This window comes from Pelobates fuscus, chromosome 9, assembly GCF_036172605.1.
Source record: "Pelobates fuscus isolate aPelFus1 chromosome 9, aPelFus1.pri, whole genome shotgun sequence".
Taxonomy (NCBI): domain Eukaryota; kingdom Metazoa; phylum Chordata; class Amphibia; order Anura; family Pelobatidae; genus Pelobates; species Pelobates fuscus.
In genome coordinates this window covers 32,739,476-32,761,949 of record NC_086325.1, presented here as the reverse complement: position 1 = coordinate 32,761,949, position 22,474 = coordinate 32,739,476, and the positions used below count along the sequence as shown (strand labels likewise).

Genomic DNA, 22,474 nt, shown 5'->3' with positions numbered 1-22,474 from the left:
AAATGATAATCTCATCCAGAGAATTAATGCCCTTTTTCATGCATGACAATACCTTACTGGCCTTGGCCACTGCTGATTGACATTGCACATTGTTGCATAGTTTGTTGTCTATAACAATTCCCAAGTCCTTTTCGTGTGTTATTATCTCTAACTCGCTTCCATTAATGGTATACGTTGCTTGTGTATTCTTTACACCGAAGTTCACGTTATTTTTGTGTGTGATAGAATCAGTGTTTACAGATTAAAAGTGTATGGTGATTAGATAAATATATAGATTATTATTTATGTCTCTCTAAACTAATTTAAATTCTACAATGTGTGCGATTCAGGAAACGTATCCCTATGAGAGCACAAACCCCACTGGGACAGTTTCCTTATACTTATACTGTTTCTTATCTCTTATATTGTATATTTGTTATTCCTATCTTACATTATGTTTCCTTATGTTTAACTAATGTACTTAGTGACTATGTACCTAAGTCTGACCTCTTAAATATATAACTTTTGACTGATTTTCGATCCTTTATGCCCCGGTACCTCTAACTAGTCACTATTGCAAATGTTATCCTATAATTACTATATGTACATGTACTAATTGTTTTTTTTGTTACTATATAGCTGATAAAACAATATAAATATCAAATACAAAAAAAAAAAGTGAAATGTTGCGAGCACTATTTTTCAAACAAATATTCTTTTCAATGGAATGACTGCACTGCTACGTGGAATATGATGTTGATTTATCAATACAAAAATAAAACCTATGATAGCGACCAATTTTTTTTAGTGAACTAGTGATCCCTTTACCATAGCTTTGTTTATAATGACCCCATACATCATTGTCTATTTATGAGGTTACAATAGAGGGATCACTGCTTCACTGAGACACAAAGTACAGAATATTTTTCTTAAACTCGCTGTGATATTGCGAGTCAGTTGGACGGGAATGGAGATCATGATACCCTTGGCAAAATAAAATTGAGGCGGAAGTTGGCAGTTTCCCCTACTGTCTTACAACCAATAGTGAGATGAATTTTTCTGCTAATTAGTTAGCTGCCACACATAAAATTAAACATTTCTCTTTAATGGGGAGGATCGAACTATCATGAAAAAGAAAGTATTAAAAAGTTTCAAATCAGCTATAGCAGATGTCAAGGCAGTTAAAAACAAATTGAAAGCTCTGTGTCACAAAAATCAGACTTCAAACGAAAACACACGATAGCTCTTTGTGTACATCAATAAGTTTGAATGTTTGAGAACTGGCTGGTAGATGCAAGGAGGGTCTCTCCCTGCCCATATGTAATGTTCTTTCAATAAATTGAATGTGGTCTTTATAAGCAAACAAAAAGGCATCCAGTCCTTTTAAATTATTTTTAGGATAATTGTTTTCCCGGCAAACATCATTATTTATCGCTATTGAAATGAAGCCAAACACTCGCAGTTGAAATGAACAGTTCTTGGCACACGATACAGAAAATGTTAATCTTATGCCTTTTTTTTTGAAAAGTTAAACGTTTTACATCTATTTTACACGTTTGTTAAATTCTTATCTCAAAGCCATGCAATGTTGCCCACAACTATCGAAAATCACTACGCACTCCTTTATAATCAGTTTTCTGCAGATCATTTAGTAACTTTTAAAAGGGAACACAGATTATAGCCAGATGCTGCTACCTTTTCATTCTTCTTGTTTATACCTTACTGTGAGTGGACTCTAGGGATTGGGTACACAGTCAAACTGTGTTACTGACAAGGTTACCTCTAGCTGGTGAGGAGATTGCCATACAGTTTTAATATTTGCTGGTTTATATGCGCTGTTATTTTTTGCTTTATTACCTATTTTGTATTTTTTTTTTTTTACATAAACTAAAGTTGGAAATATGCAGATTTTCCTATGTACTTTCACATCAAACTTGGCAATGGGGTAACATTTGGATATGAGTCACTAAGAGTTTAAAACCATGTTGGATCTGGGAGAGAGCGTTAGCATCAGTAAAGGCATCTAATAGGCTGTAATAGCAACTAAATATACCATGATTAACTGATGAATTGCAGATAGAAAGCAAACATATTGCAGATCTACTAATGATAAAACCAAAATAGTGTGAATTAAACCAATATTTTTTTTTTAATTTATTTATGGACTCCAATCTTCGTTTTTGTGACCAGGTCTGAGCTAGCAATCCCCCAAAAAATCTGTATGTTACAGAACACACAAACGGTAAAATGTCATCTGAATTGTTGGATATGAAAACTGATGCTAATGTCATGAGTGAACTGCATCCTGATATACAAAATGTCCAATAAAATTGCACGTGAATAGCGATCCGTTGTCAATATTCAGTAATCTTTCCATTGGCCAAACACAAATGTTATTATTTATATAATATGGCTGTTTTACAATTAAATATAGATATATTTTAAATAAAATATATAACTGATCGAAGTTCGCAAATAAATGTAAAAATCGTGGGTTTTGCCAAATTTTTTCTGCCGTATACAGAAGGTACTGTATTTGAGATTCCGTAGCGCTGTACAATGGGTGGGCTAACAGACATGTAATTGTAACCAGACAACTGGACGTACGGGAACAGAGAGGTGGAGGGCCCTGCTCAGCGAGCTTATATCTGAAGTCAATACTCATTACTGACATTCCTTACAAGCTAGCAGTATGTGCATATATCCTAAGCTTTGGACATCACGATCAGACTCCCCTGCTATCTCTTGTCTCAACTTCCAGTTACTATCTTTAGACTGTAAGCTTCCTGGCTATATTACAATGTATCTTGTATATATGTCCTGTATTTATATTGATAGGTGTATATGCTACGTTTATATGCCTCCCTTTAGCCTGAATATACATTAAGCATTTGTAGCTCTTTACAGCCCAGTCAATCAGACCTACTAAGTGCCCGGTGGTGTCATGTGCCAAGATTTGTCTTCACTACTCCCAATTACCCAACAGCCCAGTGTTGTCAAACAGAGTTGTGAGGACTGAGGAAAGTGCATGTTTAAGTGTACTCACAGAGCACAAATATTTAAGTTTAGTGAATTTTTAAGCCTGTATGTGAGTTCTAAACCAGGGCTCAGTATGACTATGATAAATTATTTGCTCAGTCGGGGAGCCTATCATTCTACTGAATATGAGCGCTGGGTTGCTGGGGCTACTTTGTGGGCAGAGTAGTTGTCCAGTTGTGCACACAACAGCGATATCTGACAATGCCAATGTATGTGGGTCTATTTATTATTATAGTCATTGGGGATTTTCATTTCACCTTGATACTGGAGTTTTAGCGATCTGAGAGAGCCGAATCCACAGCAAAATTAATCATCGCTTCTTTATTCTCGCACCCTTAAAGAAATGCTGCTAGTTGGTTCCCCATTCATCAGGTAAATCAGAGGTGAATTTTGCAGCTGTCCTAGTTCTCTGTCAATTCGAAGGCATTTGCCAAACTGTATGCTGAATTCAGAGACATTCACCGAACTGTATGCTGAATTCAGAGACATTCACCGAACTGTATGCTGAATTTAGAGACATTCACCGAACTGTATGCTGAATTCACAGACATTCACCGAACTGTATGCTGAATTCAGAGACATTCACCGAACTGTATGCTGAATTCAGAGACATTCACCGAACTGTATGCTGAATTCTGAGACATTCACCGAACTGTATGCTGAATTCTGAGACATTCACCGAACTGTATGCTGAATTCGGAGACATTCACCGAACTGTATGCTGAATTCAGAGACATTCACCGAACTGTATGCTGAATTCACAGACATTCACCGAACTGTATGCTGAATTCAGAGACATTCACCGAACTGTATGCTAAATTCAGAGACATTCACCGAACTGTATGCTGAATTCGGAGACATTCACTGAACTGTATGCTAAATTCAGAGACATTCACCGAAGTGTATGCTAAATTCTGAGACATTCACTGAACTGTATGCTGAATTCGGAGACATTCATCGAACTGTATGCTTAATTCGGAGACATTCACTGAACTGTATGCTAAATTCAGAGACATTCACCGAAGTGTATGCTAAATTCTGAGACATTCACTGAACTGTATGCTGAATTCGGAGACATTCATCGAACTGTATGCTGAATTCGGAGACATTCACCGAACTGTATACTGAATTCGGAGACATTCACCGAACTGTATGCTGAATTCGGAGGCATTCACCGAACTATATGCTGAATTCGAGGGCATTCACCGAACTGTATGCTGAATTCGGAGACATTCACTGAAACTGTATGCTGAATTCAGAGGCAAACTGTACACTGAATTTAAGGGCGAATTGTTGGCAGTCCTGGTTTTACCTGTTTGAAATAAGGCTATTTCGTATACAATTGTCCATGTGGATCTAATTAATTGAGGAGCAGCATTGTTCTGATCAGTACATAACTGCTCCCTGTCTGTGAGTGCCATCCTTGCTTTTATAGTTTTAAACAGCTTCACACTATGTTGCTTTTCTTTTGTCTTTTTCTCCAATAAGCATTTCCTACTGCGATCTTCTATTAAGCATTTGTCTGGAAGTCAATTTATCAGAGTGATCACTATCACCAATCGAATTTCTGCACTTGTAAACTAAATGGTTTTATTTGTATACACAGTTATTTGCACTTTTTAAATTCTTTTTTTTTTTTTGCTATTTAAATAAATGTATAAATCAATTTATATATTAGTTTTACTCACATATATAGCATAGGGCTCCTTAATTTTACATGTATTGAAATAGCGGATGTTTTATCTGGTCTTTGCACTACATAAGGCTGCTACATCTGTTAAATTGTCCTATTTTATTTTTATTTTTTTACACAAATAAGCACCATCCATTCGCTTTTGTATTCCACAACAGGATGTTTAACCCCTTAAGGATCAAACTTCTGGAATAAAAGGGAATCATGACATGTCACACATGTCATGTGTCCTTAAGGGGTTAAAGGCTAGTTTGTCATTAATTCCATCATTGGTTTTATGGGGTTAATACCGTCTTCAATCAACATTTGTTTCATTTGCATGACTGTTTGTATCATCCCCTTGTACTCAGATATATAAAGACAACCAAATCTAAACAGATGGTGAAAAAAATATAGATTTTTTTTTTGTATCCCTAACAGTTGTTTATATCTCTAATTCACATGATACGAATTATTAGGGTAGGTTGTGATTGATACACTAGGACAAACGTATCACGCTAAAGCAGAATACTCGTGTTTTTCATTCAACTACTCCAGATTGCATCAATACAGTCAGTTTTTGTGGAGTGCAATTAGTCTCTCAGCATAATAATTCATCTTACTGCCCACTTGTATCTCAGTGGACGAAAAAAAGCCGTTAGTAATACATTTTTAAAAATACATTTATTGCAGCAAACAGAATTAGATAATAGATTACAGTTGTCTTAAAACTAATTTTTAACTTGTTTTAATTAGCTTTGCATTTTAGATAATACAAAAATATGATTCAATGCCCTTAGATTATTAGCTTCCTATTTTAAATTCCATCTGGTTCTTTTTACATTTTACAGAATATGTGAAAAAAAAATCAAAAAAAAAAAATCTAAAGTGGTCTCCCCAGAGGACCGAATCCCAAAATCACACATATTCCTGCTACTGTCTCAGGTGTTCTGCACCTGTTTTAGTCTTATTTCCCTTAAACAACCTAATTCTTTTCAGCTATGATTAATTCAAAGGTGAAGGGAAGTCTACAGGCTGAAAACGAAAATTGTAGTGTATGAGAAATAGATAATGTGTTAATTTTTCACAGTTTGAAGCATAGAACGCACCATCCTGCCAAATAATGTTGCACCTGGCCGATGCAGGAACCTCACACTACGAATAAATGAAGGTCATTCGGATTTCTATGATAAAGATGGCTCAGCACAGAATGTTTGCCTGTTGTTCAACCAGTAATAGTTATCTGTTTGGAAAAAGACATGTTCTGTAGACTTTGTCCTCGAGTTTAGTAAATTAATCTCTTAGTGACTGAGGCTTTTGTGAGATTCTGTGCAGTCGTGAACAAGGCCTTCTGATACTTTTGCTATGTATTCATTCTACTGTAATTTGCTCAACACTTTCTAAGGCACATACGTAACAAAACACTAAAAGTATGAATAAAATATTAATAAGTGGGGGAGAAATAAACACATGTTCACAGTTTTACTTAATAATTTTCAGACAACTAGTGCAACTAATAAAATGAGTAAAGATGGAGAGGTGCTAAACTCTGCCCCTGCGATTGAACTACAAACAGTCATTGCTTATGAACATACATCAGGGCGTCTCAGACCATCCCAGGAAGTACGGCCAGCAACTCCAAGAGTTCAGGAGCCAGATTCCAACACTGAGCATTCCCTGATCGGAGCCGTGGATCACATTTATAATGTATTTGAATGAAAGGCACAGCACACCTCATATGGCTATTTTAGATTGCATTTTTAGTGTTTTGAGCTAATGCACTGATTTGGGTGCTGCTACTTAAAGGGACACTGTAGGCACCCAGACCACTTCAGCCCATTGAAGTGGTCTGGGTGCCAACTCCCATCACCCTTAACCATGAGCATGTACTTATTGCAGTTTTTATAAACTGCAATAATTACCTTGCAGGGTTAAGTTCTCCTTGTGTGGCCGTTTACCAGACAGCCACTAGAGGGACTTCCGGTTGGATAAGCGACATTTGGTCGTCTAACCGACGCTGGACATCCTCACGCTATGCATTAAATATTTCCTATGGGGAGATCTTAATGCGACATGGCCATTGCCGCGCATGCGCATTAGGTCTCCCCCCCGCTGATGGACATCAGCGGGGGAGGAGCGTGGGCGGAGCTGAGTCAGCACCGAGGGACATCAACGCTGAACCCAGGTAAGTGACATAAGGGATTTTTAACAGGGGTGGGCCTTGACAGAAGGGGGAAGCTACAGTGCCAGGAAAACAAGTTTGTTTTCCAGGCACTATAGATTCCCTTTAAAGTGATTCATAGTGCACAATTCATTTTATCACTTGCTATAATAATTTTATTTTATTTTTTTGGGGGGTGGGGGTTTACAGATAATGTCTACCTTGTGTGGCTTTGTTCTTTGCAATTACTAAAATGAAAATTTCTAAATTAAGTCAGCTGTTTTTCCATTTCAGCTATTTTGCCTTAATTTTGAAATTCACTTTGAATTCAGTTTGAATTCTCACTTTAATGAAATGTCCTACAAATAACATAATTAATGTATGAATTTGAAATTAATCTAGTTGCAGCTTTGCTATTGTTTTGCCTAACTGCATTTTGGTTTTTAATGCATCACATTTTGATAATCAATGAATAAGCCCCAACGTGTAAAATAACACAAACGAATGAACTCAGCGTTGTCTGTTGGGGTTAATATATTAGGTAAACTTCATCCAGGTTATAATATTTAACTTTGCCAATCCATAATCTTGCATTTCACATGTTTCCAACAAACTCGACGTCTTAGAAACATGCTTTCAATGAGGTCTTACTGGATGTAAATTTGTAAGTAACAGCAAAGCAGGCGATTTATGATGTGAGGAGCAATAAATCATTTTTAAAATCATGATGATATTATTCAAAACAGATGTGAAAACATATGTTTGCCACAGTTGTATAAACTGCTTACTTGTCATACTTAATAAATAGTGATGCTTTCACTCCATACACATTTTCTTTTATAAGTTTTTCAAAAACTTCAAGGGGTGGGCAGAGGTCCTCTTGAGTATTCATTTCAATGATTGTATAATTTATGAATGAGATTTTACTTATAAAATAACAGTGTCGGTGCTATAATGTGTCCATTAATTCCAGCCATTACCAAGGTTGTGCAGTGATCTTTAAAAGGTTATTTTCAGGAACTTATCAAATGTTCCCCGTGATATAAATGTAATATTAAAGAAGTGGCAATCATCTCATCAACATAATCCCTTAGAATGAATAAATACCCTATGTCACTGAAGTCTAACCTTGGCAATTCAGATGTTTTCAAACTCAATTTCCCATAAAACGTAGCTATCTAGCTATCACGGTAAACATAAGTCAGAAACATTTGCAGTCCCAAGGTTAGTATTGACAGTACTTCAAAATAAGCAGAATGTAATATCGATTTATATAGCAAAATTTCACTTCAATGCTGTGACATTTAAGGAATATGTTAGCCAAGGCAATATATTACGCAAGGTTAGGGCAATATTTGGATTGGAAAATTAACGTACAGTACCCTATTCAGCCAAATTGCACATTACAACAAATAATATTATAGGATGCAATTTTGGGCACTGGTTTTCAAGAAGGATACTATCAAAGTGAAAAACACGCAAAATGTATTTAAATGGAGAACTTAATAAAGAAGAGGCTAGAAAGGTTACACTTGTTCATTTTAAGAAAGGTATCTGAGGTATTATATAATTAAATGCTGCCTCCAACCCTCACTACCCTTATTCCTCCCCCCTCCCCAGGTTAGGTGCATGCACTCTGAAAGACAGACAGACAGGCAGGCAGACAGACAGACAAACAAACTACATAACAGAAGGTCCCTTAAACTGCATCACTGTATTCAAAGTTTGTATATTGAAATGCCATTCTTGAGTTAAGGGTTGGTTTGAGGTCTGGTACCCAGGTAATCTTGTTGGTTTGAGGTCTAGTAGCCAGGTAATTTTCCATTGTGAAGAGAAGTACGAGCTCGTTCTGACAGTATCACCATGGCTGAATATATTTTGTGCAAATACCTAAATGTTTAATAGATGAAATGTCCTTATATATGTGCATATTATAGCCACAGCAAGCAGGATACTTTGGGATGCCTTTTATTTTAGTGTCTGAATTTGACTGCATTTCACCACCATTGTGTAGTTATGGCTTTCCGTTTCCCTGCACTTATTTCTTTTATTTAACAAGCAATATTTGTTGTATAGGTGGTGTCAGGAAATGTCTTGGCAGAGGGTGTGATACCAGTGGGTAGACCGTGAAGAAATGCTGTACAGCTCCCAAATGGTCCCTGAAGGAAGGGGAGGAGGGACAAACACCATGCAGGTCTGCATCCCAAACCAAGAACCAATCACTCCAGTTGCTAGACTAGATGGTTATGGTTAAGAGATTTTACTTAACATAACTACATAACTTTGAGTTTATTCACTATATAAGGACTCATTGTAATTAAAAAGAAAGATTACCAAAAATAAGTCAAAATTATCATAGATTTTACAAAAATAACTTAACATTTCTCAATTTGAGTTTTTAATTACTTAACAAAGAACTGAAAGATTATTTTGAATTGAGGACAATTCGCTTAACTATGTACTAAATGACCCCCTACACAAATTGTAATGTGATTCATCAATAAATAGACAAATGTATTAAATTGAAAACCGAATTACAAAATGTAGGTTACTCATGATTTTAGATGTGTTTTTTTTAAATCAACTATTTTTGTCTACATTTCTGAATATTTTTACAGTTAAAAAAATACAGTGTCAATTTCTTATTAGCAACATATAGATATGTCAAAAGCAAAACACAACTCATTTTTAGTGATTAGTGAATAAATCCATATCTCTCCTATATCGTTTTAATATAATTTGTTTTAATATAATATCAAGTACCGTATATTATTTTTTTTTCATTATCTATAAAGTCTCCAATTCATAAATGCTTGCAAAATATTTGTGATGTTCAACATTAGTTTTTCCTATTTGCTAAATTTCCAAAACCCTTTAAAGATTCGTTTACAGGCAAGAAATAAACCTCTTTATAGATGCATTAATATATGATAAAGGTTAAACTCTCCCCCCTTAAAAAAAAAAGGAATGATAAACCTAAAGAGATTGCACAATTCCATTAAGGTCTTCTAATTCCACATCTTTAGGGAATTAATATTCAATTTCATAGCAGCAACAGGCCAATTTTATTTCAATTAATTCTGGCTTTCTTCGAAAATTATATGTATTGCAGGATGACATGCTGAGAATATTATACATATTTACTTTCATATTTTCATGCTGTTAATTTGCTGAAAAAAGACTGCAGCGCAACACGATTTATCATTTATAATACAGATTTCTAAACCTTTTCCTTAAAATTGTTTAATAAAATTAGCATTTTTTAAATATGATTATTTGCAAAGATCATTGTTTAAATGTTGCTAAAAGAAAAATGTAATATTACTCAATTGCATCAAATATTGTGTTAATAAACATATATAATGCTAAAAAGTAAATGTTGTGTTTTTTCTTTCAAAGTTGGTATATGAGACATATTACAAAACATACAATCACTCATCAATTGTTAGAACTATGTTCTATTCCAAAATCCATTATGCTTCCACATCCACATCTGTTCTAATCTATCTCACAGTTTGATTCATTTCCCTGAAGTTTAATCACTGTGTTACTGCTTACTGTTTAAATGTATGCTATAGCACCATATCCTATGGCTCTACTGCTTACTGTTTAGAAATTCTACGTGCATTTAATTAAACACATATAAGCTTATTTACTAACATAGAATTCTAATGAATTGAGACCAAATTGCAAATGATTGGCTGAAATGGCCAATTTGTGACCATATCGGAGTAGGAAAATTCTACACTTTCAATTCAATAACATTCAGAGTTTGGTGGAAAAGGCCAGAAAGGACAGGTAGATTGGCAGCCCAGAAGGGGGTGGTAACAAAGAGCAGTAGCACTCAGTAAATTAGAAAGTCAGTCTGACATGTGTTAATGTAGAAACCAAAAAGCAATACTACAGCACATCCTTAATTCTTCAAAGACCCTTTATTGAAGATTATAATGTGAGCAAAGAATGCTATGCACTTTAACCCCTTAAGACCGCAGCCAAATGTACAAGTTGTGATCCAAAAAAAACGTAAACAAAACCTGGCATTTGCGCTACATGTCTGTCCAACCATAATTCACCTCTTTCATATTAAATGCACCCACACTTATTATATATCATTTTATTCAGGGGAAACAGGGCTTTTGTTTAACATCAAATATTTAGGTATGGAACATAATTTAATATGAAAAAAATATTAAAAAAATGGGAGAAAATAAGATTTTTTTTTTAAATTTTTTAGTTCTACGTGACATTCTAACTGTGAATGTCATAATACTGTTTGCTTTTACTGCAGTAACATACACATATTTGTATTCAGCGATGTCTCATGTGTAAAACAGTACCCCCTATGTACAGGTTTTATGGTGTTTTGGGAAGTTACAGGGTCAAATATAGCATGTTACATATTTCATTTTTTTCACATTGAAATTCGCCAGATTGGTTACGTTGCCTTTGAGACCATATGGTAGCCCAGAAATAAGAATTAGCCCCATGATGGCATACCATTTGCAAAAGTAGACAACCCAAGGTATTGCAAATGGAGTATGTCCAGTCTTTTTTAGTAGCCACTTGGTCACAAACACTGGCCAAAGTTAGTGTTAATATTTGAAAATGCAAAAAATGCAAAAAACTAATTTGAACGCAAATTTTGGCCAGTGTTTGTGACTAAGTGGCTACTAAAAAAAACGAACATACCCTATATAAAAACTGAAACGCAAACCTTATATTTGACTCGTTGTAATATATTTTACTGTTTTGAAACACTAATATTTGTGTTCAGCGAAGTCTTCCGAGTAAAACAGTACCCCCCATGTACAGGTTTTATGGTGTCTTGGAAAGTTACAGGGTTAAATATAGTGCTAGCAAATTAAATTCCCTATAGTTTCAGCATGGCTTGTCAGGCAGGTCCCGCTAATTGTAATTAATAAAATGACCTAATTATGTAAAATTATTACATAAATATATGCGTAGAATTATTATATATATATGTGTGTATATATATGTATATAATGTTTTTTATTATTTTTATTTATATATAGGTATATATTTAGTGATATATACGTATATACTTATGTATATAGATATATATATTATTTCGTTCTACATGTATTTTGATATCAATATATATATATTAATTTTAAAATACAGTTAGAACAAAATTACGCATGTTTATATATTTTTTATCTATTTATTTTGTATTATTATTTTTATTTTATTTTTTAACGTATTTATATATTTATTTATTTTTTATTATATATAGATATATATATAATAAAAATTATATATATATATATATATATATATTTAATCAATATCATTGTACGTGTATTTTGATATTAATATATATATATAATTATGTATATATTAATATTAAAATACACGTAGACAGTGTATGTATATTTATGTGTATATGTGTATATATATACTTAGATCATATATATAATAAATATATATGATCTAAGTATATATAATGTTATTTTTACACTGATTTAACATCTTTTATTTTTTTTTTCAGACAGCAGGGGGAGTACCTGTCATTACAGGCACTCCCCCTGCTGGCATTGACATGGACGGCTATGCCGTTCATGTGATCGCGGGGTCCTCACATGGCCCTGGGGGGCCGAAGAGGACGGAGGGGGACTCCCTGGGCTCCCAGGTAAGTCCCCCATACCGCGATCGCCGGCGTGGGATCGCCGGCGACCAGGTAAGTACATAAGATCGCAGGACGTTCTATGCCGCCCTGCGGATTTTAGAGCCATCTAAATAAGGACGGCATAGAACGTCCTGCGGTCTCAAGGGGTTAATAAAGTATCTTTGAAGTATTAAGGACGTGTTGAATAGGGGCAGAACTAATATAGAGAGGGCCCAGGTACAAGCAATTTTTAGGGCAAGTGCGGCCAAAAGGTACATCCTCAACTACCATTTACCTATCCTTTCACATTTGTATTTGTGAGCAGTGCCTTTGTGTTTGAATGCAAGCATATAGGTGTGTGTGAATGTAGGAGTGTATTTGTACTTAGTGTTGGCATTTTAATGTAGTTTGTGTTTGCACGCAGCTTTGGTGTTTGAATGCAGGGGTGTAACTGTATATAGTGTTGCCATTTGATTACAGTGGGTGTATTTGTATGTAACGTTGGTGTTTCTATGCAGGATTGTGTTTGTGTGTGGTGTTGCCATTTTATTGCATTGGTGTATTTGTATTTAGTACTGGCATTTATATTGTGTGTAGTGTTGGTGTTTAAATGCTCAGATATAGGCACGTATATACATACTTTGCTGGACACACAGATACACACACTGCCACACAAACACAGATACACATACACACTGACTCACGAACACAGATAAATACACCCCCAAACAAAGATGCACACACACATACATAGACACACAACGGCAGATACACACAAATACAGATACACACATACGCAAACATACATACACTAACACACAGATACACATGCACACTAGCACACACCCATATAAGTTATAATTTTCATATTTTTGCCACCCTTCTGTTCTGTAAGATGATGACTTCCCTAGGGACCAGTGGATCCGGCTGCTGGCGGAGGCTGATGGGAGTCTGAGACTAGTGCAACCTCTTTCATTCCTCTCCCCCTCCTGTTTGTGTCTCCTCCAACCCTGTGCGGCTCTCTTTGTTAACTGACAGGAAGTGCTAATCTGTTAAAGGGCTGCAGCGTCCAACCGGACCACTGATCAGTGTTGCTCAGTGGGTGGCCCCAAGTGTGAGGCCTGCTGGTGCTGCTGGTAGTGAAGTATTGCTTTTTGGTTTGCACATTTTACTGGTCAGTGGCGAGTCCTGGCTACTGTGAAAATTTGGGGGTAAGTGCTGTTCTATATATGTGGAAGAACAATGTGTTAATGTAGAGTTGACTGATAGCTGGTCAGGCTAGTTCCACGCACAGAAGATCATGCGTCACTAAGCACAGCACAAGTGTATCTGCATGCTGCACTGATGCAAGACAGGTCCCTGATATGCAGGACATCAGGGAACAAACACGACATGGAGGGACAAAAGCCGAAATTCATTGTGGTCGCACTAAACCCAGTACCCTGGCGCCAACCATTGGGTTAGCATTAACCAAATAGTTCAAAACATACCTGGGTCCACATGGGAGCCACAATCTGGCTTGTCTCCAAATTAGTGATGTAAATTCTAACGCCCCTTTAAGAGCATCATAATATAGCATATCACTACCTAGATTCACAATATATATCAAAATACAATATTGATAGCAATATTAATGCAGTGTGAACAGGTTTTCTTACCTTTGTCTTTTGATATCTTTTTTATACTGGTATCCTGTTCAGTAATTTCTCCATCTCCAGAATTGGGTAGCATAGCTAAGTATAACATAAAACACAATATAAGTAAAGTCATTACGTTGCATCATTCAAACGAACACAACATGTATTTCTGAAATTGTGTTACATCAAGGTGTTTCAGTTTAAGATGGTAAAGTTTAAATTGGTAAATGGATACATATAACACATGATCAATATGCATACAATGTAATCTATAACTTTTTTTCTGGAATAATTGTATTTATTTGAAAATAAACAAAAATAAAAAATAAAATATCTCTCCCTATTGCTGCCCCTCCCACCTGTCAATCAATCATCATCACAGTTCACTATACCAATGCATAGTGTATATGGAGAGGACTGATTGACAGATGAAGAGCAGGAGAACCTTCCAAAGCAGATGTTCCTGCTTGTCTCCTTAACCCTAGCGCCTGTTATTTGGCAAAAATGCACACCTAAAGTGTTTATTTTTACATGTGCAGCAATGCATTGTTGTTGCAGTAATTATTCCCTTGCAAGAATCTCAATTCTTTACCAGAGGAATATAGGAATAGAGTGATAGATGTTATTCCATTCATTCTACTCACCCTCTTTATACATAACCCCCAGTATGATCTTGGTTATTTTTCCACAGGTTGCACAATGTTCCAATTTAGACTTGTTTGTTTGTTTGTTTGTTTAAATATTCATTTACATTAACAGAGTCATAACTACTACATTTCGGTTTTAGTTTGATAGGGTGATAAAGTGATGATGTGTACTAACCAACTCGGTCGGGTATGTTGTCAAGCTGGGACGGTGAACTAGATACACTACTGCTTTGATGTGAGGATCCTTGGCTTCCGGGCCTCTGGTTTTCTTCTATGGATGGGGCAGGTGAGGGACTATCCTGAATTCTTTCCTATATTAAAGAACAGGAGACATTTTTGATTACCATTCAGAAATATTTTATATATAACTGGATCAACAGATGTACAGACACAAACAACTTTTATGCTGTGCTACAAAATTGTCACTATAATGGGCTTGTAAATATGAACCAGATGCACATATACTCAAGAAGAGCTACAAGCTTCATTCTACAGCATTATATATGAATACAGGAGTATATAGTCATGTTAAATAAACATACTCAAAGCCAATATAAACTTTCCCCCATGGATTAACACACAATAAGTAGTGGATTTCATATATGTACTGCTCTTGTTATTAAGAATCATAGAATTCACTACCAAAAGAAGTCGAATCAATAGCATACTTAGAGATGGGGGTGGGTAGTCAGGCCTTGGTAAAAGAGGGTTCAAAGAGTACACCATCCCACTCTTTGTAGTATGACCATGCAGGACTATGGTAGAAGATCTTCATGTCCCTGTGCCTGGTCTAACAAGGAGCTCAGAACAGTATGGAGTATGAGAGAAATGGATGTGATTGAAATATACACAGAGGTAAATGCAAACCTCTCAACTCCAGCATCCTGAGAATTGGGACACTGGTTGGAGGGGGCAAGTCAATTACATGAATAAGTCACTGGCTCTGCCCTAAAGGGGTGGGCCTGTCCAGAAAGGAGAGGGTCCACCTGAGTTAATGGCATAGCACGTCATGCTGCGTATCCATCATGTAAGCCAGCCCACTGAGGGCAGACTCTGCAGGGAGTGTTGTTTCAGTGCTCTCTACTGGGTCCTAGTGCCCTAATCATTGCACAAGTAAATCTATTGATACACTTTTGCCATGTTTGTTGGGGTCAATACCCCAGTAAAAAGCTGGACACAAGGGGACTGAGGTTTGATGGCAGGACAGGACCTGTAAATCGTGAGCGTCCCGCCAAGAGGCATGTAAGTGTAAGTTAAGAGACAAACAATGCAGTAAGAGCACATAAGATACACACGATGTGGTACGGAGTAGAAACATATGGTGAGGTCAGAATACACACACAAATGGGTGAGGGGGGTGCAGAGAGATGCACTAAAAGGGGTGGAGTTACTTACAAAACATGTTACAAATCTGGAAAGGGGAATGACACAATTCCAGTATGCTTGCTAAATAACTTAAGTATGCCCCTGGGTTAGATTATCATATATAATGTTATAATGTTAAGATGTTTAAATGCAAAAAAAAAAAAAAATATGTTCAAATTACAACCCCTTGACCATCAAATTACCTAATCGAAATAGTATTTTTCATAACCAATCTCGAGCAAGCAGTGCACTTCTGCCATGTCCTCGAGAAATGTGCTATATTCTCAATAATCTCACAGTAATATGCAATTTCTAATAAAGGTAGCTGATGTGCTAAAACAGCAATTGTGGGGAAATTACATGAATGAAATAACAATTTAGAGGTCAAAATAGCTGAACGGAACAAATTACTGAGCAAGAAAAATTTGGCCCTAAAATTCTACCTATGTCTCACAGCGTCCCCTAGTGTCTCAGTGTCTCCATGTGTCTCAGTGTCCCCACGTCTCCCAATGTCCTCTAGTGTCTCAGTGTCCCCATGTCTCCCTGATGCCTTTCCCCTTATCCCTCACTTCCCTGAGCTGTAGTCTGTCTCTGAAGGCTGGGAGCTGCTGTCTGGACTCTATGTGCTGTGTAGCTGCTCCCCTGTGTATCAGTGAGTAAAGAGAGGCAGGGAGGTATATGCTGTCACTTCCTATCCCTGCCTCTCTCCATACACAGTGACCCCTATTGGCCGGTGCTGGTATTGCAGAGTAATCTCCGTTTATACTGAGAAAAATATTTGCATTTGTATTGCCGGTAATACTGCAATACCAGCACAGCCAGGCAGCCTCAAATACAGGCTGTGCCTTAAAATACCAGTCAGGAGGAAAACCTAAGAGTAGTGTGTAAAAAAAAAAATGGGCCTATTCCATGGGCCTCGGCCTGGGCCTGGAGCTGCAGCTCCATCAGCCCCTATGTTAATCCGGCCCTGTCCCTGTTAATCATTATATAAGCTCTGTCTTTTGCACCAAGCAGTCACCTTAGAGAAAGCAGAGAAGAAAAGAAATTAAACAATATTTTTAGTTTGATTCCTCGTTTGCAGTGTGTGCTCTCGCTGTGCCAGAATTGAACTGGACTGCGATGTAAAGAAAATGAATCATCATATGAAAAAAGAAAAAAAAAAGGTTAACAGAATCTTCGAATGTTTACTCACATATGTCTTTTTCATACTCTTTACATATGTTCATTTACTAAACTAGAATAAAATGAGAATCTATTTGCATAATGCTGTTCCCCTCTTGCACAGCGGTACATATTTCTCTCTTCCTGCAACTGCTCAGAATTTCAACTCAAAACTGGATATTTGCCACGGCAAAACGTAATTTTCTCTATCACATTATGTATAACGGCCATTTCAATGAACAACCGGGGAGAGTTTGCCAACTGTTTTCACAAACAGAACTAAACTAACTAAATTACAGCATATTAACCCTCAGAAATGCCATAAACGGCAATATATGCAATCTTTAAATGGAAGTTATTCAAGCAAATAAAATATTATTGATTTCCAAACAACCTTCGTTCCAGACCTTGCTCAAATTACACAGATCTGTGCGGTCTCTATTTGAAATATTTGTAATAATATGACCTTCTAGTCGTATTTTTTGCTAGAAAGACTGCCGTATTATGGTAACAGTTCATTAAATTCTCAGCAAAAGTACATCATACTCTTAAATTAACACAGATGAGTTAGTATGAGATTTTTTATTTCACTCACAGCGGAATTCTTTATTCATTCAGCTTAACTTCTCACCACATGGGCAGTAAAATATGAGCCCATAATTTCTTATAATAAGGTTTTAAGCTAACGGTCTAAACAATGTTATGTCAAGTTGGTTGCAATTAATTTCTCATAACTATTGTTAATGGTGGATTTCTTTGAGTTTCTCGGAGAAAAATTTAATCACTTTGACCAAAATGCCAGCAAAGAAACTGTTAAAAAATGGTTACTTTTGTAAAAATACACTTCTTACTTGATTCGTGATAATATGCATACTGTATATTAGAATATATACACACTGATATGTAATATGTATATATACCTCAACATTAAAACCACTGACAGGTGAAGGGAATAACATTGATTATTTCATTACAATGGCACCTGTCAATGGATGAGATATATTGGGCAGCAAGTGAACAGTCAGTTCTTAAATTTTACGTGTTGGAAGCAGGAAACATGGGAAAGTGAAAAGATCTCTGACAAAGGCCAAATAGTGATGACTAGACAACTGGGTCAAAGCATCTTCAAAACAAGTATTTTGGGGTGTTCCCAGTACTCAGTGGTTATTACCTACCAAAAGTGGTGCAAGGAATGACAAAACCGGTGAACCAGTGTCATGTTCATGGGTGCTCTATTGATGCACATTGGGAGCTAAGACTAGTCAGTCTGGTTCAATCACACAGAAGAGCTACTGTAGCTCAAATTACTGAAAAGCATTAATGCTGGCCCTGATAGAAAGGTGTCAGAACACACAGTGCATAATGACTCCTGTCCACTGCTGAAAGCACCTTCAATGGGGACACGAGAGTCAGAACTAGACCATGTATCGTTAGTAGAAGGTTGCCTGGTATGATGAATCAGGTTTTCTTATAGATTAGGTGGATGGCCAGGTGCATGTGCGTTGTTTACCTGGAGAAGAGATTGCAAAAGGATGAACTATGGGAAGAAGGCAGGCTGGTGGAAGGCATTGCTAAGCTCTGGGCAATGTTTAGTGAGGAAACCTTGGGTCCTAACATTCATGTGGATGTTACTTTGACACGTACTGCCTACCTAGAGATTGTTGCAGACCACATACACCCCTTCATAACAATGAAGTTCCCTGATGGCAATGGCCTCTTTCAGCAGGATAATGAACGCTGCCACTCTGCAGTAATTGTTCAGGAAAGGTTAGAGGAACATGGCAAAGAGTTCAAGGCATTGTCTTGGCCTCCAAATTCCCCAGATCTCAATCCGACTAAGCATTTGTGGGATGTGCTGGAATAACAAACGTGATCCATGGAGGTCCCAACTCACAACTTGAAGAATTTATATTATCTACTACGAATGTATTGGGATACTGTGACGTAGTGGTGGGATTAACACAATATGGCCATATGGTGTAACTGGATCCCCATATTTGTTTTGTTGCTAAGGTAGATTTTAAGTAACCTTGTAAAATTTAAAACCGTTCTTTAATCTGTACTTTGTATATATAAAGTAGTATCCTCCACTACTTAGAAATGCATGTTATGGGTCTGCCTCCAATTCCCCTTTATTCTGTGTAGATTTGGATTCCAGACCACATTCCTATTGGGCTTAGCACCCCACCCATTCACTATAGGTGTCCTTTGGAGATGACCACAGGAAAGCATCTATTGAGGAGCATCATTGGAAGCAGTTTAAGCAGCAAGTATTGAAGTTAAAGCCTGTTAATCCCCAATGTTAAAATGACTGAGAAGGAGGCATTGCTTTTTGTGACCCTATTTTATTGGGTAAGTAGACTTCCGAAAGTAGGGCCATAAGGTTAAATAGTCTCTACATAATAATAACTTGCAAGTGACTACATTAGACTGTGACTTAGATACCTAATAGTCCAAAAGAAGGACGATAATACGACTACATTAGACAGGAATAAACATACAGGAAACTGACACATTTCCTAAAAATATGGCCAAACCTGTCATTCAGTCGCATTGTGACAACAATCAGGTAGCTAATTCAGTGTTTTAAATTTATCTCTGTGAAGCTGGCTGAATGGACACAAATATGCATCTGAAATGTGAAATGACTTTCCCCCATTAGCCTTTGGATTTACGAATGTAGGGGTGCATGGCAAACAAATGTCAAAACTTGCATACTATAAATATTGTGCCAGCAATCACTTAATATTCACAGCAGTGTGCCATTTCCCTCCAGGCAACTGGCCTAGACATTTATAGTACCTGGACTGACAGAGAATAATCTCCCTGAAAATAGCTATTGATTCTGAATAGCCCCACTTTAAAATGTTTATGCCCCGGCCCATAAGAAGGCTTTCTCGAAACATAATAAATGCCTTTATGAACAGTTTCTTCCTTTCAAGTAAACAGAGTCATTTTTCAGGCCTGTAATCAGCATGCATCTATTTAGCTACTTAACAGCAATATGTTTTGGTTCATTAGGTAGCTACTGTTGTGGTTCCGTCTAGTTAAAAATTCACAGCAAGTTAATCTGTTTTACTACAAATGAGAACACAAGTGATAATGTCCTCGTCATTTGCCAAACACAGGGTTAACAGTATTTGTGGCTAATCAATGAGGGCATTTATATCAGAAAATTACAAATCTAAAAACTCGGAACATTTTTTTCTTGGGTTGGCGCTCTGGTTTTATATGCCATTTCTGAATTTTTACAACTCTGTTTCACACCATATATTTTATATTTTATCCTATTGCCAGCATCTCAATGGACGCTATAATGCAGCCAGAATTTTAGAACTCCTATTAGAAAGATGTAACACTGTTATGATTTTGCAAGAAAAATATTTTCGCACAAGCTAACAACCGCTATTAACCATTTGCTCAATATAACGGCTCAAGCCTCCAGCAGACAAGAAGGCCTTGAGGTAAATTAAGAGTGGAAGTCAGCTGGCCAGATTCTGTACTGTAAGATTCGGTCCTTCCAAATCCCCTGTTTTGTGCCTGGCCATATCAGGGGACTCAAGGCTAACAGTATGGATGGGAAAAATGCAGATAAAAATGGGGGGAGTGGGAAAGAGAGTATCTCCGCATGGAGAGAAACCTACACTGCCTGTAGCAGTTCAGAGTAGACGCACTGGGCCACCAGGAAAAGGTAGCCAAAGGCAAATGTGTGTGTGTGTGTATAAGAGGGTATCTGTGAGTGCAAGAGTTTGTGTATATGTGTATATGTGAGTGTATCTGTGTTTGTGTGTAACAGTCTTTGGGTGTTTAAGTGAGTAAATGTTTAATATCATTTGTATATGTGTAATAGTGTGTGTGTGTGTGTGTGTGTGTGTGTGTATCTGTGCTTATGTGTAACAGTTTGTGCATGTTTGAGTGTATGAATGTATATATGAGTAACTATATGTATGTGTAATTTTATGATTGTGTATATGTGTAACTATGAACACTTGTATCTGTAACATTGTTTGTGTATATGTAACTGTGTGCGTGCATCATTGTGGGCCGCTTTCATATACATATATATTTATAAATTACGGCGGAGCAAGGGGCGGGACATTATCATGTTATTATTATTATTATGCTATTATTTTTACAGCACCATCAAATTCCGCAGCGCTTTACAGTGGGTGGACGAACAGACATGTAGTTGTAACCAGACAAGTTGGACACACAGGAACAGAGGGGTTAAGGGCCCTGCTCAATGAGCTTAAATGCTAGCGGGAGTGGGGTAAAATGACACAAAAGGTAAGGTTAGACTAGTGACAGTTGCAAGAGAGGAATCAGTTGGGAGCTATTAACAGTTTAATTATTATTATTATTATTATTATGATATTTATAGAGCGCCGTCAAATTCCGCAGCGCTTTACAATGGGTGGATGAACAGACATGTAGTTGTAACCAGACAAGTTGGACACACAGGAACAGAGGGGTTGAGGGCCCTGCTCAATGAGCTTACATGTTAGAGGGAGTGGGGTAAAGTGACACAAAAGGTAAGGATAGTATTAGACTAATGACAGTTGCAAGATAGGAATTAGTCAGGTGGAGATTGGGCATGCTTAAGGTAAAATGTACAAGGGGCTACCAATATATTTTTGCACTGTAGGTCCTTGTCTTTTAGACACCTAGCAACACCCCTGTGTGCCAGTACCTCTTAATAACCTTTTTTTTTTTTTTGCTGCTAGGTTAAGTTTCTAACACCTTCTAGCATCTGAAGAGTTAAAAACACTAGGGACCATATATATAAGCTAAAACAGCTATTATTCTCAGGCACAATTCTAATTAAGAAACCGTCAAATAAAGTGTGTGTGGGGGGGTTGTCTTTTTAAAGAAATACAGTGACCACCTTTCAGAGTATGCTAAATGAGCGGGTCTTTGTACTGGCAAAAATTGTGCACATTGAGGGGGTTTATCAAGGAAAAACAAATGCTATTCTATGGCAAAGTGCTAAACGTTGAGAGAAATTCCACTGGTTTCCATGGTAAAATGTAAAGATGTCGGGGCAGCTAGTGAAATATAAAGATGGTGGGGCACTCTTTCCCCACCCTTAATTTGTTGGGATCTTCCTATTTAACTCTATGAGATGTCATGTCCTAATCAAAACCAGATGCATTTGCAGTCATTAATAAAGGGAAGACACGTTTCTTT

At 36.8% G+C, this 22,474-nt stretch overlaps 1 protein-coding gene across 2 annotated transcripts in view; it reads right to left on the bottom strand.

The window, feature by feature from the left end:
- The window catches only part of DACH2 (dachshund family transcription factor 2), a 423,481-nt gene that overhangs the window by 87,684 nt on the left and 313,323 nt on the right, over positions 1–22,474 (bottom strand). For both annotated transcript variants that reach the window (XM_063431857.1, XM_063431858.1), the window contains exons 6-7: positions 14,937–15,072; positions 14,136–14,210 (exon numbers count right to left, since the gene is read on the bottom strand). In XM_063431857.1, coding sequence (XP_063287927.1) covers positions 14,136–14,210; positions 14,937–15,072 — 211 coding nt within the window. The remainder of the gene's footprint in view (positions 1–14,135; positions 14,211–14,936; positions 15,073–22,474) is intronic.